This window comes from Zosterops lateralis, assembly GCF_965231275.1.
Source record: "Zosterops lateralis genome assembly, chromosome: 3".
NCBI lineage: Eukaryota > Metazoa > Chordata > Aves > Passeriformes > Zosteropidae > Zosterops > Zosterops lateralis.
Genome location: NC_139764.1, coordinates 82432779 through 82454609, shown reverse-complemented (window position 1 = coordinate 82454609; position 21831 = coordinate 82432779). Strand labels below are relative to the sequence as shown.

Below are 21831 nucleotides of genomic sequence, written 5' to 3'. Positions count from 1 at the left end.
CTTTAATAACTCTACTGTTATTAAATAAACAGTCATAACAATCATCAGCATCCACACTATTTTCATGCTGGAAAAATTCCTTAAAACATGCTTAAAAAATGCAAACGTACAGATGAGGAAATCACAAAGAGGGAAGGAAAAATGATGAATCACCATGGTATTGTAAGGCAGTCTGCATTTTATGACAAAATATTTTAAACAACTGAAAACTGAGAGTGATTTCCCTACCAAACCCTCTCTCTTTCACTGTCAGTACCTGAGCTGTGCCTTTAGATATCAAGTCCTGCCACCAGCAGTCTGTGCTGGCACTTACCCTCTACGACAAAAAGATGCTTGGCAAATGAGGTTTAAATATAAGACCCAACCAGGAAAATTGAAAACCTAATCTGGTCAATGGAATGAGTTTCTTCATAGCCTTTAGTGGTCTTTGGAGCAGGCATAAATGGATTGTATTGATTTTTGCCAGACAATGTTTTTTGAGCTTTTGCTGAAGACTAAACCTTCTGGCTCACAAGCCTTCATCGAGCCCTGAGCTGGCAGTATTCTAGCGTGTGTAAGTCAGGGACCTGCTTCTAAGTGTTGTCTACAAGTGTTAACTCTCTCTGGAAGAATTAAATTGCTGCCAAACATTGTGCAACATCCCTATGCCCCTGAATTTAGTAACTATCTTGAGAAAGCAACTCACCACTGAGAAATGGTGATTTTCTTGGGAGACATCTTGAGAGAAGGCCACATGGTCACATGGTGCCTATCCTCCCTCTCTTTGCCTCCCACACACAAGGTGCTGGCTTTCATTAAAACAGGACCTCAAGTACGCATGGCGAGTCTTCTGGCATTGCTTCCCTAGGCCATGTGGCATTTCAATAATGTGATCAAGGCAGGAAGGAAAGTAGACCATGCAGCAGCAAAGGTGGAAAGTGATCCATTAAGGTGGAAAACAATCTAGTAAAAGTGACCGAACTCCCTTTGATCTACTAAAAAGTGACCAAATCTATCATTAAGAATTCCTGAACTAGATTAATAACCTAGTGCAGTTACTCCATTCTCACTTCCTAGACCGAAAATCTTCCTGGCATAAAATTGCCTTTTTGACAGCTTTTTTTTTTTTTGAGTAAGAAAACAAAAGGACTTTGTTATTTAAGTAGTCAGTGCACACACTTATTAGTTTGTTGTTAAGTGACAGCTGCAGCACTTCGTTAGTACAGGCAAATGTGAACAACTACACAGACAACGGAGTTGACTTCCATGGCAGCAGTAAAACCTGCAGAACGTACCCCCTGAGCCACCGCCATCAGCCCTGACCCCCGCCCAGGGAGGCAGAGCTGCTGGCTGAAGATTTCTTCAGTTCTATTTTCATAGACTGAGTCTCAGCACGAGGCTCGAATTTTGTCACATTTCCTGCTCCTGGGGCTGCCACTACTGGCTTTCCTGCTTTCATACCTTTTGACACAGGAATGCGGGTGGGTGTAGGTCTCGGGGATGACCCATCCTGTCCTGTCTGCAAAACAGAGAGACAGAGAAAAATGCCATGGATTAAGGACTTCTTCTGATACACACTGATCTTACACTTTTCTTTTGTTTTTCATTTATCTCTCAAACAACACTGTCCCAAACCTTACCTATTAGCAAAGTAATATTCACACTTGGAATCCAGGCATGGCACATACTGTTAGAGCAGGGCCAAAGGCACAGTTGGGATCAAACGAGTTTCCCAGAGCTGTGGTCCAGTGTTTTCAATCAAGATATCATAAGGATGGGAATTTGGGCAAATCTGCCATTCTACAGCATGACAGTGCAGGATGGCCTTAGAGGCTACTACAACATTGGCTTGGCTGTCAAGACAGGTACAATTAGCATCTTGTACAGAAACTAGCATGGGCCCTCAGAACAGCATAGTCAGGTGAGGCTAATGATAAACTCGGAGTAACTGCCAAATTTTAGGAGCTGGGGCATGATCACTCAGCATTATAAATAAAATTGAATTTTACTTCCCAAAGTATGCTGAGCTCATGGCTGGGGCCACTTACTTCTGCACTGGGAAGAGCAGGGGGCTGGAAGAGACAGAGAAAAGATCTGGATTTCCTTTTCCTTTGGTTGTGGAAGAAGGGATGTGGGAAAGGGCTCTCCTCCTCCAAGCCCTAATCATGACTTGAGAAACTCTGGTGAGGGTGAAGCTGCTAACTCAGATTTCTAAGGATACCTCAAGGCAGTGTGGACATAGTCATTTTACTATCTTTGCCAGTCTTCTGCCCTGGACAACAGCCTAGCAAGCACACTTATCCTCAAGTTAGAGTACTTCAGAATTAAAAAAACAAAGAACAGCCTAAGTGGTTGGCTTGGGGCTGGCAGACCCAACACATTTCCTGTGCCCTTCTGGAGCACTAGCTGGAGACCAGGCCAAAACTATCCCATACCTTTGAAACTGCAATCAGCACATATGCTTAAGCAACCAAATCTCACACAAATCTCTTTGTGTGTAAATGCACAAGGAATACTTGGATAGGACGAAAAGACTCAAAAGGACCAACTGCTATTTTCTGCCTCTCTTGGCCAGATAATGATGTGCTTACTTTTCAAGGTCAAAACTGGAGCTACTCCATATAAACAATGACTTAAAGAAAACACTTATAAACATGACAATTCTGAAAGGAAAATGGGGTTTATCTCCTGCAGTGTGAAATAGAGACACAAATGATAATGGTGACAAATTCAGTGTCTCGGCTGAATTTCATATGTGACTGACATTTCTGTTCAGATTATGGATAAAGACTTTGATCTCACAAAAGAGAACAATTCTCCTAAAATCCTGGAATCCTAGCTATACCCACCTGCTAAACTGCAATTTATGACATATAAGCAAAATAAAACTAAACTGCTGAAATAGACTGGATTGGGAGCCCATGTCAGCTGCAACATGCATTTGTACGTTTACTTTAAAATGCTCTACAAATGTTTTTTAACCAGTGGCATCACAGTTTTCTGTCTGCATCCTGAGCATGCAAAGGAAAACCATTCCTTAATCTTCTAAGAACAGTTCAAAACCCCATGTGTAGACTCAAAAAAAATCACAATTGGAAAACTTGAATGCTGTCTGTCTGACAGGAAGGAAGCCACTTTCAATAACTAAAAGCAACATTTACAATAGCAGTCTAAAGGCTAATATGGAACTCACATGTAGATGTCAAAACAAGTTAGGCCCATACAATTCTGTAGGGCAAAACATGCAAATGCATTCCATCAGCCTTGGAAAATATGTCAACATCCCAGGGAACCCAAATGACAAACATCTTGTACTCCCTGAAAGAGTTCCACAGTGTGTAAACATGAGGCAATCAAATGGAGTAGCTGGAATCTCAGGCATTTCTTCAGCTTTATTCACATGTAAATTATTAACTAAGGATTTGGGCGCTTTCAAGTTACTCATTTCAAGCCTAAATCACTCAAAAGCACTTTGAAAAGAACTCCAACTTGCTTTAAATTTCTTAGTTGCCTTCATTCCAGCATACTAACGTGATGATCGCCTGGAAGCTAATGCCTGCTTCACAGGCAGCTGCAAAAGCATTTTGTGTTTGCCAAGTGAGATGGCACAAAGGTGCCTCCCCAGCCGGCTGTGCCCTTGGGCGCGGGAAGGGGCAGCAAGCACAGAACACATCCAGTCTGCGTGTGTAGCATCTGTGGCAGAGAACCCACACGACTGCCTGTCTCTCCATTGTCTCCTCCAAGAACTCAAAGCCATTCCTTCCATCCCTGTTTTTCTGTAGGCTGCTGTCTTCTGGCTGATCCAGGAATGTGGCTCCAACCAGAAACTCACCCTTACACAGCTGGAATGGAGTGCCCGAGATGCACTGGGTGCACTGGGTGATGTAAGCTGGATCTGAGCTGGCAAGGCAAGACATGGTGCCAGAACAGGGACCCAGAGAAGTGACACAAGACATTACTGAGAGTGAGATGAACACGTGCAGCTGCTATGGTGGAGTCATAATCAGCTCTCACAGCAGACACAGGTACATTAACCTGTGAAGTTGCAGTAAAGTTGGGCAATCCCATTAAAGAGAAAAAAGGCAAACTGAGCATACAGAACATGTAGCATGTTTGAGTAGTTTATAACAGATCCTCCTTGGTGCATTTTATTGACACACAAAGAGAATGCTGTCATGCACGCACTGGCTTCTGGAATATTTTAACTACAAAAGTGCCTTCTCAGCATTTGTTCTCAATCTGATCAGGCCCCAGCTTGCCCTGGACAGAAATGGTTCAGTTCAGTGACCAACAGACACCCTGTGCAATTTGAAATGCCCTGGGCTACTCAAGCCCAAGGGCTGGTAGACAAGACAGATGACCCAAGGAGACCTAAACCTTCTGATAAAGCAGCTGGAAGGTAGGTAGACTTTACAGCACCAAAAATGGCACTAAAATAAAGTATGTTTAGGCAACTTTATCCTGAAATGATGGGACTTGAGACCTAGTCAATATAGTCAGTGGAGCCAGTGGGCTATTCAGCTCACACAGAAGCTAGCCCTGCCTCAGCTGGATCACCCCCCAGTCACCACAGAGCCAGCACACAGGCCTCAGTGCTGACATGGGGACTGATGACTACAGACTGACTCAGTTGCCCACACTGAGGCATCTCGTGCCATTTGAGGTGTCCCACAGCTGCCACTACAGAAAGGTACTGGTCTGTCATTCCTCCCAGCCTCACCACATCTCTCAGTTGCCACAGGCACACACCCAGCACCACAAGTCTTCTGCGTGGGCAAGTGAGCTGCCTCCTGCACCTCCAGGAGCTCTAGCAGCAGCTTAGAGCATACATGAGACACCTATAAAGAGCTACATTTAGATGCCAATCTCAAACTAAGTGCTGTCCAATTGCAAGTGGCCTCACAGCTGCACAAACACTTGTCCTGTTCGCTCTGGCACCCAGCAGCATCTCAGCTGGGCCCTCCTGCCTGGTCACAGGGCACTCTGCAGGGTTGGTGCTGTGCCACCGAGCTGGCTCTGCTGCAGCCGGGATTCCCTCTGCTCCCTGCAGATTTGCATGGCACTGGAGTCACTGTGTACCCTGGCAGCACAAACTGTTGGCACTCAATGCCAGACTTGTAGGAGGTGGAGAGCACAGGGATTAAGTGATTATAGGACTGACACTCATCCTTGTAGCCAAAGAAGATCCACGTTCACCAGCAATCCTATAACCAAATCTAAGGCCTATATCAACAAAACAGGATTGTAGGCACCACTGTTTTGTTTTGGGTTTTTTCACAAAGAATACTTGGGTTTATTATGTGGGATTTTTTCTGCAAACTACATTCATTGTCCTGGGAACAGAAATTTGGGCCAATGTGCTAAGGGAAGACTAACAAGCAGGCTCTTTTTGGTCTCCATATCCTTTGGTCTTTGTGGTCCATTTGCAATAAAAAAATCATATCCTAGGTCTGCTGGATAGTCCAAGTATTTGCCTGGGCATGAGTTTGACTTTAATCAAGCTAAGGAGGACTAAACACCATTTTTCCTGTTTCTATGGGAGCTCTCCAAATCTAGAGGCTGCCATAGAAAAGGCATACATTGTACAAAGCATCTTGTGTGAGGAGAGTTGAGACAAAAATTAAAACCAGTGAGCTAAGAAAGCAGCTGTGTATCAGTTTGTCTTTTTCGATTTTATTAACTAAAACCCTCAAAATTGTATCTGTTGGTTTCGTCTAGGGTTACTGAGTAAATGATCACAGCTTGGGTTTTCTGACTAGGGGCGGTGAAGTGTGTTTGTAAAGTTGTCATTTGCAAAACAGATGGTGAATACACTTTTTTTTTTTTCCAAGAGGCTGGGGAGGAAAAGACACATTTGAGCTTGTTTGAAGTTGCCTGCTCAGCTGACTACGGACATTAAAAGATAAAGGGAAGCATAAGATAAAGTAAATCTTATGGCTGAACTATTTTCCTTACATTCCAAATCCGGGAGGATAAAGTGAAGAAAGAAGCCAGTTTTTAGCCAGAAAAAAACAAAGAAGTTTTGTCTGCTATGGTTCGCTGCATCATCATAGTAGAGACAGACATCTAGTTAAAAAGAAAAGTTTAAAAAAACAGTTTTCCAGCCTTCTGAGAGACAAAGGAGTTTGTAAATTAATTCAAGACTTTAAAAAGTGAATAGTTGCCTCTAATATGTAGGGAAACACTGTATAATAAAGTATCTACAATAGATTATATACATGGGAAGAGAGAGCAAGCGTGTGTGCAATCCCAAACAGATCTATGTGATAAATGCAAGTTTTCTTAATTCAGAAGCCTTAAATGGGAATGGCAGCTTCTCTCCAAAACTGTGAAAGTGTATCTTTCTAAACACACTTCAACGTTTCAGCTTGGGAAGAGATGGCTGACAAGGCATGTTGTAGGGTCTGCTGACTGCGAAGCAGCATGGACAAATGCGTAGGAGATGACTATTCAGTATTTGTCAAGATACAAGAAAAAGGCTGTAACCAATGAAGGTATTGCATAGAAGGTATCAAACAAAAGAGCTTTTCCCAAAGCCCACAGCAGAATTCACTGCCCCCTGATGTTGTGGAAACAACAGTGTAAATGAGTTCAAAAAGCAATTAAAAGAATATAGAAGAAAACTCTGCCATGGTCTATTAAAGACAAAGATGTGGCTACAGGCTCTGGTTCAGAGAGAAATACCCACCTATTGCCAAAAACTGGGAAGAGACGCTGAGGGAAACATTAGTGTGTGTTTACTCACTCAAAATAATCTTCCCCTAAGCATCTGTCGCAGACTCTGTCTAGCTAAGTTTTTGGACTAATACAGTACTGATGGTTTTCTGTTTGGTTAAATTCTTCTTTCCCAGGGTATTTCCAACTAAAGCAATAAAAACGTATGACCAATAATAAACTGGAGGAGGACTATCAATAAACACTGCCCACTATGGTTACAGACAGAGGTAAGAACTCTTTCAGTATGAAAAAGAAGCTGGGATACCAGCATAGAAGCCCAAAGAGAAAGCAAAAAAAATATGCTACAGGAAATGCTATTGTAATACAGCACTTACAGAAGTCCAGAGGAACAGAAAGAGCTGTAAGCAATGATAACATGTCAGCTTATTTATTCCTTTGGAGTTCAGTAATATAGCAGATACGAACTGAATTATATGGGCATCATGGGATTATATCAAAGAAATGCCAGCCTGCATAATTAGAGTCTAAAGACCTGCCAGCTGGGCCAAAGAAACATGAGGTGTATTTTCAAAATTCAGAAATTGCACTCATAAAAAATAAAAATACAGTTTCCTGCTGTCATCCCCATCATTCTTTGTCTCCCTGTCTCTTACTTGTAATTTTACTGGGTAGCCATTATGAAAATAACTTTGAAGGGACTTCCTCTGGAAGTTAACTGCTTTGGGAGATAATACCAAAAGTATACCAGCATCCAACACTGCTACAAAAATACATGAATTGAGCAAATTCTGATTTTAAGATTAAGCTTGAGCCTGAAAGAAATGAAGGGAAGACAAGAGTTTCTCTTCACCCCTCCCATTTTCCCTGCTGGTGTCTCAAACCCAAGCTACAGTTTGTCATTCTCCTTGCCACGAAGACCACATCATGAGACTGCTTACCACTGATTGTGTTCCTCGTGTGGAAGACGTTGTAACAGGTGTGATGGTGATAGTACTTGTCACCTTGCTGGCTGCAGGTCGCGGGGACAGGTTGTTCCGAGGTGATCGAAGGACAGTACCAGTTACCACCTCTTTCTCTGCCGCCATGTTCACAGGCCGGACTGTTATCACAGGGCTCGCACTGTCAGGCACAGCACTGGGAGAACGTTTAAACTGGGAACCCAAGTGGATGTGGATTTTGTTGTCTTCTGTTGTAATAATGTTGGCATTGGCATTGTACTTGCGGATTGGAGTCGGGACGGTTTGCTTTTCTGGCGTGACTTTGAAGACAGCCCTTCCCATGGTCATATCTTGTGACTGTGGAGAGACAGAGATTTCTGCCGGCGCTGCAGATGTCGATACTGTCATGATCTGAATTGGCGATGCAGGTCTGTCAGTGAAGGGTGCTCTCCCTCCCTCTGGGGACTTTTCCCTAGAGAATGTTGTAATAGTGACAGGAGACATGGAACGATCTGGGCCCATGGGACTTTCACTGCCTTTTCCTTTTTGTGGCATAACATTTGGAGAGGGAATGATGGTTATTCGTGGCTTCTGATTTCCCAAAGTAGGAATGACAGTGGTACTTGAAAAAAATTCCTCTGCGGATGGACTTGTTATTTCCAAAGTTGCTGTACTGTTCTCATGGTCTGGTGTCACCCGAATATGAAGAGGTTGACCTTGCTTTGGTGAAAGGACAACCTCCCCGGGATGTGCTGGACTACTGTGGGTTCGGGCTCCTTTATCGGGAGTTGCCTGAGCCCCAGCTTCCCTCTTTTTCATCCACGGTATCCAGGATTTCCTCATAGCAAGCTCATTTGCCGCTGGAGGGTATCTCTCAAGCACTGAAGAACGCTCCATGGGTTTTTTCAGACCTACCTGTCGCAGATTGCTCATGATATGATTCTCCTCCTGGAAGGATTTCCGTATAAACACTGCTGGAGTTTCTTCTTCTGCTGCTTCATTGCTTAAAGCATCTGTCTGCACACCGGTGGATGTCAGGGGAACATCAACCATTCTTCTCCCATTCATGCTGGGCCTCAGAGCACGGCTGTAACGCTTAGAAAGCTCCAGCTCTCTTGTCAGGTTCAAAACTTCCTGGCCCATGCTCTTGTTTTTGTTTTCCTCTTCCATAAACCTTCGCTGTAGAACTGAATAATCAACTTGGAGCTGAGAAAGTTGGTCTTCTTTGTTCATGAGTTCATGGATTTTTTCCTTAAGTGCCTGAACTTCTGCTTTCAAATCTCTGCTTTTGGCCTCTTCTAGACGAAACCTGTGCCTCAACTCTGCCTCCTGGCTCACTACTTCACCTTTTTCTATTGCTTTTGTTTTGGCAATCTGGAGTTTCATCTCCTCCAACTGTTGAGAAAGAAAATTAGCTTTATCCTGCTCAGTCCTAAATTTCTGCTCTAGCTGATCATACTCATCTTCAGTCTTCATCAAATCTCCTTCAACCACTTCCAGTTGTTTGAGACGTTTTTTCAATCTTTCGATTTCGATCGTAAGTTCCTTAATCTTGTTGTCCTCATGACAACCATGCTCTGCTCCTTTCCTAGTTCGACCTCTTGTAATTTCTCTTTCTACTTCCTCCATACCATCAATTCTTTTCTTTAACAGGTCAACTCTACAGCTTAATTCAGATGATTTTTCTTCTTCACTTCTCAGTTTGCCAATTAACTCGTCCCTTTCCTTTGTCAAACTAGATACTTTTTCCTCCATTTCAGATTTCAGCTTCAAGAATTTCTTACTTTCTTCTATCAATTTCTCTGTTACATCCATAACTTTCCCTTGTTCAACTTTAAAATTCTTGTTTAGGCCCTCAACCTTTTTTTCCTCCTGTTTTATTTTTTCCATCATATTTTTTCGCTCATCAACCAACATTACAGTAAACGACTTCAGCTTTGTAAGGTCATCTTTTAAGCTTATTTCAGCCTTTTCCAACTTGCTTTCAGATGTCTCAAGGTCCTTCACTCGAGTCTTCACCACTTCCAACTCATTTATCAAATCCTTAGTCAAATTTTTTTCTTTCTCCAAGTTTAAGTGTAGCTGAGTGCATTCCGACTTACTTTTACTGAAAGCCTCTTCCAGCTTCTCTAATTCTGACATTCTTTTCTGCAGTTTTTCCACTTCAAGTTTCAACTCTTTGCTATGATGCTCTTCCTCTTGCAGTTTATTTTTCAGCTCTTTACACTGGGATTCAGTTTTTGTGATCTCTTCATCTTTCCCTTCCATTTCAAGCACATGCTTACGGAGGTTTTCCACTTCTGCCATTAAGCTAGAGTTGCCACATTCTCCTTTCGCTATTTTATCTCTTAGTTCTTGAAGTTCCTCCTCAGCTTTTTGAAGATTTTTGTTTGTTTCTTCTAGCTCCTCTATTCTGCGAGTCAACCCCACTAGCTTGAGCCTTAGCTGTCTATGATGTGACTCTTGATTAGCCAGTTTAGCAGTCATCTCCTCATGTTCTTGACAAAATGATGATGTTTTGTGTTCAAGTTCTGCCTCTAATTTCATCAGTTTTTGTCCATCTTCTTTTGTTTTTGCACTAATAATTTTAAGCTTTTCTTCTTCTTCCTTTAGTTTTTGGGTTAAGTCCTGTATTTTCTGGCTTTGTTGACCAAGTTGTTCAATATGCATTTGTCTTTCATCCACCAGCATGAGTGCAAATGATTTGAGCTTGACTAGTTCTTCTCTTAGTTTATTGATTCTCTTTGTATGCTCCTTCTCCTTCCGGGCTTGATAGATCTTCTCCTGCTCAAGAAGTTTCTTCAACCTGAAACAAATTAGAAGAGAGGCATTAGACTAAAAGATATATATATACATGCACATATACAGATATATATATATATATGTCTGTGTGTACATGTCTCTATTTCTAAAATAACCTTTGGTTTATCTTATTAATGGTAGCCTTCAAGAAATAACTATCTACTACAGTTATATTCACAAAGCAAATATTTTGAATTACAAAAGTTAAATTAAAAATACATAAAATCATCTAGAAATCTGAAACACAGTAAAATTTTGTATGTGTATAGATAACAAATATATCAAGTTTTGATTTCTTCGTATTTATTTGTCTGTTAAGATGTTGTTGTCAAAAGTATATAATATCATAACAGGACAGGTATTACCTACTCACTAATACATTTATACCAAATTTGTTTTACAAGGTGGATTCCTCCTATGTCTTGCATACAGAAAAATGTGTAAAATAAGGTAAAAGCTTTAAACTAATTGCCATATGCAGCCACACATAAACAGACCAATAATGCTGGTTACAAATAAACCAGCAAAACAGAAGATCAGAGTAGCACTCAACTGATAACCATCTGGGCATCACAGGCATATGAAATTAGCAGGAAGATAATAAGTCACTGTGCTGGAAAATTTATGTTAAAAGGTTTCTTCTTCTACATTTCTATCTAGTAGATATTGTGGACTACAAGGATCAGACTAGTCAAACGTTTGGCTGCAGCTGACCTCATCTGGAAAATGCTCTTCTCTGGATGGCCTCTAAAGCTGTGTTTTCAGACAAAATAAAGCTTGCCATATACAAATTAGGTATCTCCTCAGAAAGATAATAAAGACATACATTACCCAGCCTTAGCCATACAACATGGAGTAATATAACTATTTTATTATACCTGTGATTTATATTCAGGATATGTTGACATCAACATAGGAAGTTCCTGCACAAGTTCTCAGCACAGATTTATGAGGATGGTGATCCTCAATTGACAAAGAAGTACAGATAACACAGGGCTGCATCCCCGACCAATTTAAGAGTCTAATTGTAAAAGCAGCAGTCTGACTTAGAAAGATACAGGTATGCACGCTGAATTTACTGTGAAATAATGTGTTTTCCAAACTGCTGTCACAGCACCTACAGTTCCTATATCTTCTATCAAGACGAGAGCTCAAACCCACTTTATTTACCCTAAGTCTGAAGCTTTTCAGCTTCCTTTTTATCACTGAGACACACATCCAGGTGGAAATAGCAGAGCAATTAATGCCTGGTAATTAACTTGCACTAAATAGAACATCCATATCTTAGCAAAGATCAACCTTTATCAGTATTTTTATCTTACTCTTTGGATTGTAGATGATAGCAGATGGAGCACAGATATATATATATATATATACACACACACATACATACATACATTCCTCTCTGCTACTCCAGCAATGAAGCGGTGCCAAGGGCCCCGAGGCACAACGGCATATGCAAAGGATGTCTCCCAGAGCCCTCTCCTGAACTCTATACTCCTAGCAAAAGCCAAATTAACTCAGTACTCAGCAACTGTTAATGTTTCATTCCTTGTTCCTGGGGGACCAGAACCAAAAGGAACTGGAAAGAAAAGCTGTAAGAAAAGAGAAGGAAGTCAGAAAGCAGAACACAGGATGCAGTAGGTAGGGAAGAAGAAAGCTGAAGAATGCATTTGAAAACAAGACCCGGATAGGATGTGGGAGTAAGAGAATAGTAGGAACCAGCAGTAGAGAGAAAAACAAACAAACATTGCAGCCAACCTTGCTGGGTCACAGATTATTCTCAAAAAAAAAAAGTCTCTTTAGTTGTGGCAGCTCTTTGGAAAGGACTGAAAAGGCGTGCTGGTGGATGCCTCTTTATTGGTCAAGTTAGAATGTCAAAAGGTAAAAAAAAGACCCACTGTCACTCACAAGGCATGTGCTTTTTGCACTGAAGAAGGAACTTTATTAGCATGCAATATATTCCCTGGCTGTTCTATCACACTGCTTCATGCAAATGTTTCAGCCAAGAACTCTTCCTCATCTCCCCCAGGCTACATTTTTAAAGGGACACCATGCACCCTTCCACAAAAATACTGTTTACCATGACAGAACAGTGTAGCCGAATCTGGTGGTTCTCTAAATGACTCATCTTCCAAAGTCACAAACATAGGAGAATGTTTCCAGTCTCCCTTGTCCCACTGGAAAATTTTAAGGTGATCCCTATAAATTAAAAAACTCCAGAAGACAGCTTTTTTTTTTCCCTTTTTTCAATCTTGAGCCTTTAATCCTAATTTTTTTTTTTTTAATCAAGAGCCTAGAGATGCTTATAAAGCTGTCTATGATTTGTCACTCCTAGGCCTGCACATGTGATTTTCACCCAGCAGTTGCTCCAGGCAGTACACACCAGCCAGGCTGCTAAGCAGAGTGCAAAATAATGCACTGGCCACACATGGCTCCACGTGATTACCTGAGAGTCTACTGGGGAATACTGCCAAGAAAGCCACTGAAAAAACCCACAAATACCTGTTAAACTAAAACAAAAAATGCCAGTTGTGAGGCTGAGCAAGAGAAGAAAGCATGTTGGCCCTGTCACTGCCTTGCAGGAGTAGGGAATAACCAGCTTGGCCCCTCTGGAAAAATAAAGCAACATTAAGCATTTAATTCTGCCTCAGCTTTAGCACAGGGAAACTACATGTCTTAGATATGACAAGCCAACTTTCAGAGAAAAGACTTGACAATACTTCTGTTTTTCATGTCTACAGGAACTGCTTCTAAAATCTGGTTCTCACAGGGAGGGATAGGAAGGCAGCACAGAAATACGTGTGTTAATTGCGAAAGTAACTTAAAAATCGACACCTTTTCAGTGCTACTTCTAGACACTAAAATAAAACTGAGTTTAAGCTTGCTCTCATTTTTCCATCTTCATACAATTTTCATGCCTCAGTGGTTAAACTGGAATTTCAGCAGGACTGCAAGGTGAGGTTGTCCCCTCTTGACCCTCACAGCACAGCACCTCACAATTTGCTGCTATCAGGCTTCTCATCTGACTGCTGCTGCTAATGTTTGCTAAGTAACACTGACCTACACGGGCTTCTAAGCAACACTAAAAGCCCTTCAGACTCCTAGCACCTGGTCTTCAATGTGTTAGCCAGAGCAACTGCATTCTGGATTGTCAAGAGGCTGAAAGCACCTGCATTCAGGACCAAAATCAAACAAAACCTTTAATAATGAAACATTAGATACAGCCAAAACACTGACAGTCTAACAGTTTGATACTCCCCAGCCCAGTCTCCACATGTCCTGTCTTGGTTTGGTTTTTTTTTAGAAATCGGGAGAAAGGTTTGGATACAACTGGATAACCAGCATTCATCGGTAAGAGTCTCAGGGGTTTGGCATCCAGACCCCAGCAGGGAAGCATATAGATGTGATCCAGTTCCCTGCCTAGAGAGGAAACCAAACTGCCTGCCCCTCTGTGGACAGCACTGCTGCAGTCTGTGTGGCACCTCTTTTCCCCACGGGTTACCACAAGGACCATGTCAAAGCAGGCAGTCCGAGTTAGTCCCTGAATACATGGTCTTTTGCTGCCATGGGGGTCCTGGTCTCTCCCTCTCCTTACTATCTGTCCTCCCCACTTTATTTGAGGAACAGGTCCAGTACTCGAGGCAGGCACATTAACCCTTGCAGTATTGTATAAATAAGCAGCAAACCCTTAGGTATGGTGGCTGTGTGCAAACTGTTAACTGCCTCAGTTACAAACAAACACCCCAGGACAATGCTGCTCCAGTTTTGTTCTATAAAGATGCCTGACTGGCATGGTGCAGGATGCTAGAGTACAGAAGCTACTGATGCAACCTGACATGGTCCCTGCTGCCCAGGGAGCTGTCTCTCCTGGATGCCCACCAGCCTTAGCTGTTCACAGCCACACCCTGCGGCACTGGGCTGGAGAGCTCTGTTGGCAGACGTGCTGGGGAGGCAGGAGCCTAAAGACTTTCAGCAACCAATCTCAGTTGCACAGAAAGCAGACATCAGACTGAAGGAAGAGCAACTACAGAATTAGTTATAACAACTTTCATGAATAGTGCGCTGGAAATAGCCAGCAAGGAGAAATGTAGGAGTGGATGGGTTCTCCCTCTCCTCCTTCCTTTAGGTTTGGTGCTGAAGTGTTTCACTGTACAGTCTTTCTGTTTCCCCTTCCCTCCTCCAAGCTATTGAATTGATCAACAGAAGTGCAATGGGATGCTGATAGCTACAGCTCTATCCCTTCAGAGATGTGGCTTCCTTTCTTTCGTCATGGCTCCCCTCAAAAACCATTCACTTCCAAGTGTTTAAAACAGTATGCAGAAGGGAATAGCTCCCCAACATTTATTGAAGATTATACCTGTGTGTATCTCCCTTCCTGTTTGTACTTCTATCAAGATGAGAAAACATCATACAGCTTATACAACCTTTTCCACCTCTAGCATAGAAACGGGTGCTCACCCACACAAGGAAATCCTGGGAAAGCTGAGCAAGCCAGAGGATGTCCTGAAAGGCCATAAGCTGCTCCCATGGTTTGCATACACGTCGACATTTCAGCACCATATTTCAGCTGTATTGGCCTGTTTTAGCCCCCTGCTCTGCAAACAAACAAAGCTAAGCTTCCCAAAGTGGCTCCCAGTGTTTAATTAAGCTTTCACAGGAGGGGCTAATGTGGAGGACAATATGGAAAAGTAGAGAGCTGTTTCTCCAGCTATCAAAGTTGGCAGCAGAAGGAACTGAAATTAGAAGAAAGAGGATGGAAAGGAGGCAAGCAGATAAGGTCTCTAGAGGAATTTAACACAGCCTGGAGACCCACAGAGTTTCTCATTGCTGCTCACTCGTGTACTACCTTATTTTGCCATTTACATTCCAAAAAGTCTGTTGCTATGGGGTGTAATGACTTCTATCCCATTTCACGGATGGCCAGTAAGTGGGGGTTAAGGCAAATACATTAATGAGGGCTTGGTCACTCTATGGATCAGCTGACTGAGGGCTGATGAAGGCTGCTTCCTTCTGAGGGGCCAACAGCATTTCTGTGCCACTCACACAGCAATCCCAAAGGAATTTCCACTAGGAAAGCAAATGTCCTCACGAACTCATCTTTCCACTTCACACCCAAAGTTTGCTACTGTACATGCAGAGTTAGAGAGACTGGACAACTTCCTAGAAAGCTGCTGCCCATTAAGTGATGTGAGAGTCTTTAATCCCAGGACAATGAAAACCAGCAAGAGGTGGTTTAACTCAATAAAGGAGTTCCCTTTTTTTTCCCCCCTGTTTAATGTACAACAGCTGATTTTGAGGATTATTTCTACAGCCGCTGGGAAATCCTCCACATGTCAGGACTATTTCCCAGTGCTTCTGTGTTTGGGGCCAGGCTGAGATACCAAAAAGGCTGAATTTTGTAAGTTCTGAGTACTTACAACTTCAGCTGAAGTCAAAGAGAGCCAAAAGATGGTCAGGCTCTCTAGGAAACAAAACAATCAGGCCTAAGACTTAAATTAGGTCACACTTTCGAATCATCAGCTTCACTACTTCCCATATATGCATCTCAACTGGGAGAAGAAATATGTAAGCGAGATCAGATCCCACGGCAAGAAAAAGAATAAAGCACATCTGTGCTACTTTCTCCTTTCTATCCACTGCATTTTAAAGGTAAGGAATGAAAAAAATGTTTGAATGACCTTACTACAGAACCTTCCAACTTCTTGTTCAGTTTATCACAGGGTCAACTCTGAAAACAAATACAAGATTGTTTAAAAAAGTCACTGTTTCTAGTAAACCTAAAGACAATTTTTTTGTGGCTACCTAATATACAAACTCAAAGTGTGAAAAAGTACATGTCCCTCACTGCTGAATTAACTTTTGGAAAGTGACTGTATCAAGCTGTATCACAAGCAAATTAATATTCTTGCTATTTCTAAACTACATAATAGTTTCCAATATATACTGAAAGTAAAGAAAATGTTTTCTCTCTTAGGAGGACACATTGCTTCTAATCTGAAACAGTTTATCTTGTGATCTAGCACTCATTTTGTAAACATTAAAATCCGGTTTGCTGAAATAGTTAATTTGTGTTGAAAGTGTCTTACATCAACTGAACAGTAACTAAAGGCAGTATTTTGGAATAAGAACACTTATTAGATTCAGTGTCCCCACCTTTCCAGCACAGTGTTGACGTAAGAAAAGCACCCAAGATATTTAAGGACAAAACCCGACCGACATCCTTTCAGACTACAGAACAGTTATCACCCACACTGACTCCGCAGGTTAGAGGAGGGGAAAGGGGATGCACAGAAAGCAGGCACAGAATATCTGAGAGGGAAGTGGAGCAGCATTTAGCTGAGAGATGAGAACTGCCAAACCTGTCTCCGGGCTGCGGTTATCCTTCCCTGACCCCTGGGTGCGCTGCCCGGGCGGGAAAGGCCCCCAGCACAGCCCCACCAGGTGCACCTTCCGAGGCTGCAGCGCAGCGCTACATGAGCCCGGGGCCGGCCCTTTCCCTCGGCGCTTTCCTGCTCCGTGCAGCCCTCCTGGAGCCGCAGCCGCCGAGCATCCCGGCGCGTCCCTCCGCGCACTCCGCTCCCGCCAGTGCCCGGGGCGCGCACCGAGCCCGAGAACCGCGCACGGACACGGCATGAGCCGCGCTCCAATTAAAAATACAATTAACAAAAAGAAAAAGAAGAAAAAAAGAATTCTCTTACCTTATAACTAGACCTAGTTCTTTTCTTTCTTTTTTTTTTTTTCTTTTTCTCAAGCAGGCGAGAGCGCAGTGCGGGCCGGCTCAGCACCGCCGCCAGGTGAGGCTGCGCCCCGCGCTGAGCGCCCGACCCGCCGGGCGGGAGGGAGGGAGGGACGGAGGGCGGGGAGGAGCCGCGGGGCCGGGGCTTGTTACTGACAGCCCCTCCGGGCTCCTCAGAGCTACACTTCATAGGTGAACGATTAAGAAATAATAATCTGATCACAAAGAACCGCTGGGAGTTGTTTTCTCTTATCAGGACTGGGATGCACGAGGCGCTGCTTCCCGGTCCCGGCTGCCGGGTCATTCCGCCGGCTCAACAAAAGCTCCCGTGGCTTCCCTCTTGTCCTCCCGGCGTTTGGAGTGGCAGCACTGCTCTTGGTACGCGCTGCCTGGTCTCAAGATCGGCTGATAAAGGCATGAATACATGAAGAAAATCCCCTGGGGATTTAGGATACGGGCGTGTTTGTTTCTGAAAATCCATGCATAGGGGCAAGCCTTACCAAGGCTGGTGAGGTCTGAAAAGCACCATTCTGCCAGCCCCTGCTTTAAAGGAGTCCTAAACCAGCCCTTTTGTTCCCAAAAGAGCATAAAAGAATCTGGGGATTCCTTCTGTTTCTCTAATGGTTCTCTGGATTGCTCACAGTCACTTTTGGAGACTTCGTGAGGGGAACTAGGAAAAAGTCTTCCCTTTCTCTTTCTTTTGCCTTTGTTTTCCTCTTCCCCTTCCCGTTCGCCTTCCACTTTTCTTAGGAAGCTTTCAATAGCCAAAACCACTGAAAGCATATAATTTCAAATATTGTTATCCACTAAAAAATGGACAGATGTGTGTTTACATTTTTGAGAGATTGTCTGATTTCAAGTTCTTTCATTATTTTTCCTTAGGACCCTCATTCAGCACACAGGCTGGACAGAGCTCATTTGAAAAGCAGGTGCTTAGAGACCAATTTTATGCTTTTTATTCAAGATGTTATTTACCTCACTCTCTTTAGACTCTGCTGAGAACAGAATTATTAATTTCTGTGTGGGAGAAGAAGCACAAAAGGACCAAGGTTTTGCTCGGGACACCTGCTCTGGGGTACATGAGGTGTGGGTTTCAGAGTGCAGCAGAGTGGGGGGTGCATGCAGATCACAGTCCCTGTGATTTTGCCTGTGCCCAGGAATGGATGCTCCAGACTCCTGCATGTCTCAGCCCAGATCCAATATGATCCCCAAAATGAGAACCATTCTTAGAGTGAAAAACATTCACAATCCATGTGAATTAGGTTCCCATGACTTAACTAGCACCATGGAGAAAATCCCTCACACCAACGCAACAGTAGAGTCACATTTTCCAGGGAAACCTATACTAGTCTTTATCATGCTCTCCCATTTCATATTCCTTTACCTCATTTACTAAATGCTTTCCAAAAGATGAAGCTGGGGTCCTACAGAGAGGTTGCTGCTTCCTGTGTGCAAAGCTGATGCATCTTGGTATGTTTCTATTTACCAGAGGAAAGGTTTCAGTACAAAATGTGTTTGATTGTGCAATAACAAATGATCACATGCATTGAGCAGACCAATGTTCTGCTTATTCTACTTACTGTGTCCTTTGCAATCCCAACAATTGTTTGGTAGAGCTAAATATTCTTTAAAAATATACATAATGTATATAAATTTGCCTACACAATGGCAAATACTAAGATACTGACCATTGAAATTTAGTGATGTGGCATTATATGGGCACTTTAAGAGATCATCAGAAGAGTTAGATCCTTTGTATGGCCTACATAAAAGTCTGCACTCTAAGTTAACAAAATAATTTATAGCAATTGCAGGGTGTCAGCCTCGAGGCAGTTTGATACTAGAAAGCCATAGAGCACTTTTCAAGCAAGTTTCAAAACTATCTGCTGACAGATGGGTTTGGCTGCGATCAGCAGCCAGGAGCAAGGCTCTGTTCCACCGGTGCTGCTGGCTCGGCAGGAGGATATCTGTCACACACCCCATCCCTGCTGGCTCTGGGCTTTGAACTCGTTGCACAGCTCGTCACAGTCCTGCTGCACCCACTGCTGAGTCCCAGGTTCTCCTCACTTCTGCACTCCATTTCTAACCCCCACCTCTCCCAAATCAACAACCCTTTTGGGTGTCATCTCGTATGTGGTCTGGCTGTTCTTTTGTCTGTGTTGCCAGGCATGGGCCAGTCTGGAACTTCAAGCAACACATCTTACCTCATCTGTGTTTTCATGGTCTCAGCTCTGAGCAGAAAGTTCAGGGATGTCAAGAGGATGTTAAAGAAAGTGCAGTGTGGTAGTGGTGAGCCTACACACCTGCACTAATTGAGATAATGATAATTTCACAATTAAAGTATTCTCCCATCACCAATTCATCTACTCTGTGTACCCATCACTAGGCTGGTGCCAGACCTATAGGGGGATACCATGTAGGATGTCACAGCTAAGGTCAAACAAGCCTTTAATATTTACAGCTTTTACTGCTTAGAAATCACATTATGTGTCTATATAAAAATATAAAGGTTCTCCATATGTTGTTATTTCTCAAGAGTACCTTCAACTTTAGGTCACTTCAAAGGCTGGGAAAATTAAACTTCTTCATGAATTTTTTTGTTCACGTTTTCATTGGGATGAAGCAGTTCAAGAAACGCATTCCTGAATAAAGCAGCACTTGCAACATTGTGAGACCAGATAAGAAAAACAACAACAAATAAAAGCAGCAGAGGGAATAGATAGGAATCCCTAATTTCAACTTATCTCCGAAAGTCAGAAACAATATTTTGCATCTGGCATGATTGCCTATTACAGAGGAGAGTAACTGGGAAGCAAAAGATGGAATTGGTTTAAAAATTTAATGATGTGCTAATAGACTACACATTTCTTTGATAAGCTGCTCTCTTTAAAAATTTCCTAACTATGCATGGCAATAGATTCCTCTTGTGGATCTTAGAGACTTGTAACAAATTATTGCCTGATTATAAAATTCTCCATAAGCAGAGCCTTGTGACCTTCCTAGCAGACTGCCCTGCTCTCAGTTGCCTCTTTACTCTCATTGCAGAAACACATGTAATATTTATAGTGAAGGCAGAGAGCCTGCAACTCTCTCCAAGTTCTCCAACATATTACAAAAAGCTCAAATACTTCTGTTTGTGCAAAGCAAAGCTTTTCCTAAATTTTTGTTTACTTACATACATGAAAAGGTACACTGTGTGCTTGCCAGACTTTTTTATTTTTTGTTCATAAAAGCTTCAAAGCGGTGAAAATCTTCCATCATTATTTTGTTTTTTCTTTTCTTCCCTTCTCTTGGTTAAGTCAAGTTCATTTGGTAAGTCAGACCTGACCTCCACTTTCTGCTTACAGTTGTCTGCTCTGAGTGCAACAGATATAAATTGATTCAGTGGCATCTTGATAGAACAGGAAAATTTTGTATATTTAGGGAGGGAAGAAGCTGATTTTAGTTTGCTGCTGAAGATATAGTGAGCAAGGTGATCCACTGGGCATTTTGGAGAGAGAGAGAAATAAATAATGAAGATAAATACAGTAAATTCTTGAAACATGACTTTATAGGAAAAGCCTGAGAAAAAGACTTCAAGTTGGATTCTGTGCTGTTGTATCTCAGGCAATACACTTTATATGGCATACGTCATGCACATTAAAAAACTTCATTTGGTGAGCTGTGCTGACAACTGGCTTTATTCACCTTTGTTCTTATTTAAAACAGGTTGTTCCATGCAGCTGTTAAAGAAACTGTGTGCACACACACACGTTTGCACACAGGCTTTTTTATTACTCCTCAGATCTTTCTAAATAAGTCATACTGCCTAGGTTTTAAATTATTTTTCTCTTTATTACAGCATGAAAATCACCTACGTTAGGATCTGCTGCCTTTTGTGGAAGCATGACTCAAAAGTTTAACAAAAACATTTTTGGCTTTTTTTTTTTTCCCTGTTGCGTTCTACCCCCTTCCTTTTGGTTTTTCTTAGCACTTGCGTGTATCCTTTTGATAGCTGGAAAGCTCAGCATCTCCAATACTGCTGGGATTCTTTTAAGTAAAAGCGATTACAGCTAAAGTAGGGCCTGTCTGTGTCACAATTACTGTTTCATAGTATGATTTGGTCATATTTTGGGAATAAGCACCAGGAGTCTCATAGAAGCCTGCTGTGGCCCTTCAATAAGAGTGTCTTGGGAGCCAAGGGAAAAGGTGTCCAGGAGCTTAGACAAGTGCACTTGGCAGGATGCCACTTGCTGCCCTCTGTGCACCCACTGTTGTTACTGCTGGCTGCTTCACCTACCTGTGCTCTCTCACAACACCTCAATAAAGCTGTCTACCTGCTCCAGGGGTAGGGGCAGGGCTCCACCCTTGTTTTTCTACATTACTCACTTTTGAGGTGCTAGGTCTTCATGGGGAAAAATTAGGTGAAAGAGTGAGCTTGAGGCTTTAAAGGCAGGGAGAGCCATGCCTATTCTCAGTTCACCCAGAGAGAATTTGTCTTCTGGGAGTGTCTTGGCCTCTTTTACTCCAGCTGGGTCTAGGATGTGAAATTAATCCTGACTGATGTTCTCCTTTTTGTTCTGTTGGCCTAAACCTGTCTCTTTGCTATTCCTCATTCTTTACAATCCAGGTCCATGAGTTCAGTTCTTGCCCCATTGGTCTCACTCCTGCTGACCTTTCCTGGACTTCCCTTTCTTTTGTGCTTCTTCTCACTGA

General features: G+C 42.6%; 1 protein-coding gene across 4 annotated transcripts in view; it reads right to left on the bottom strand.

Annotated features, from left to right (window-relative positions):
• Positions 1-21831, bottom strand: part of FILIP1 (filamin A interacting protein 1) — a 101754-nt gene that overhangs the window by 7212 nt on the left and 72711 nt on the right. For 2 of the 4 annotated variants that reach the window (XM_083856023.1, XM_083856024.1), the window contains exons 5-6: positions 7596-10401; positions 1275-1498 (exon numbers count right to left, since the gene is read on the bottom strand). In XM_083856023.1, the coding sequence (XP_083712149.1) occupies positions 1292-1498; positions 7596-10401 (3013 nt within the window). In that variant the 3' untranslated portion in view covers positions 1275-1291. Of the gene's footprint in view, positions 1-1274; positions 1499-7595; positions 10402-17098; positions 17371-21831 lie in introns of those variants that run through there. The other 2 variants (XM_083856026.1, XM_083856025.1) reach the window with 2 other exon arrangements.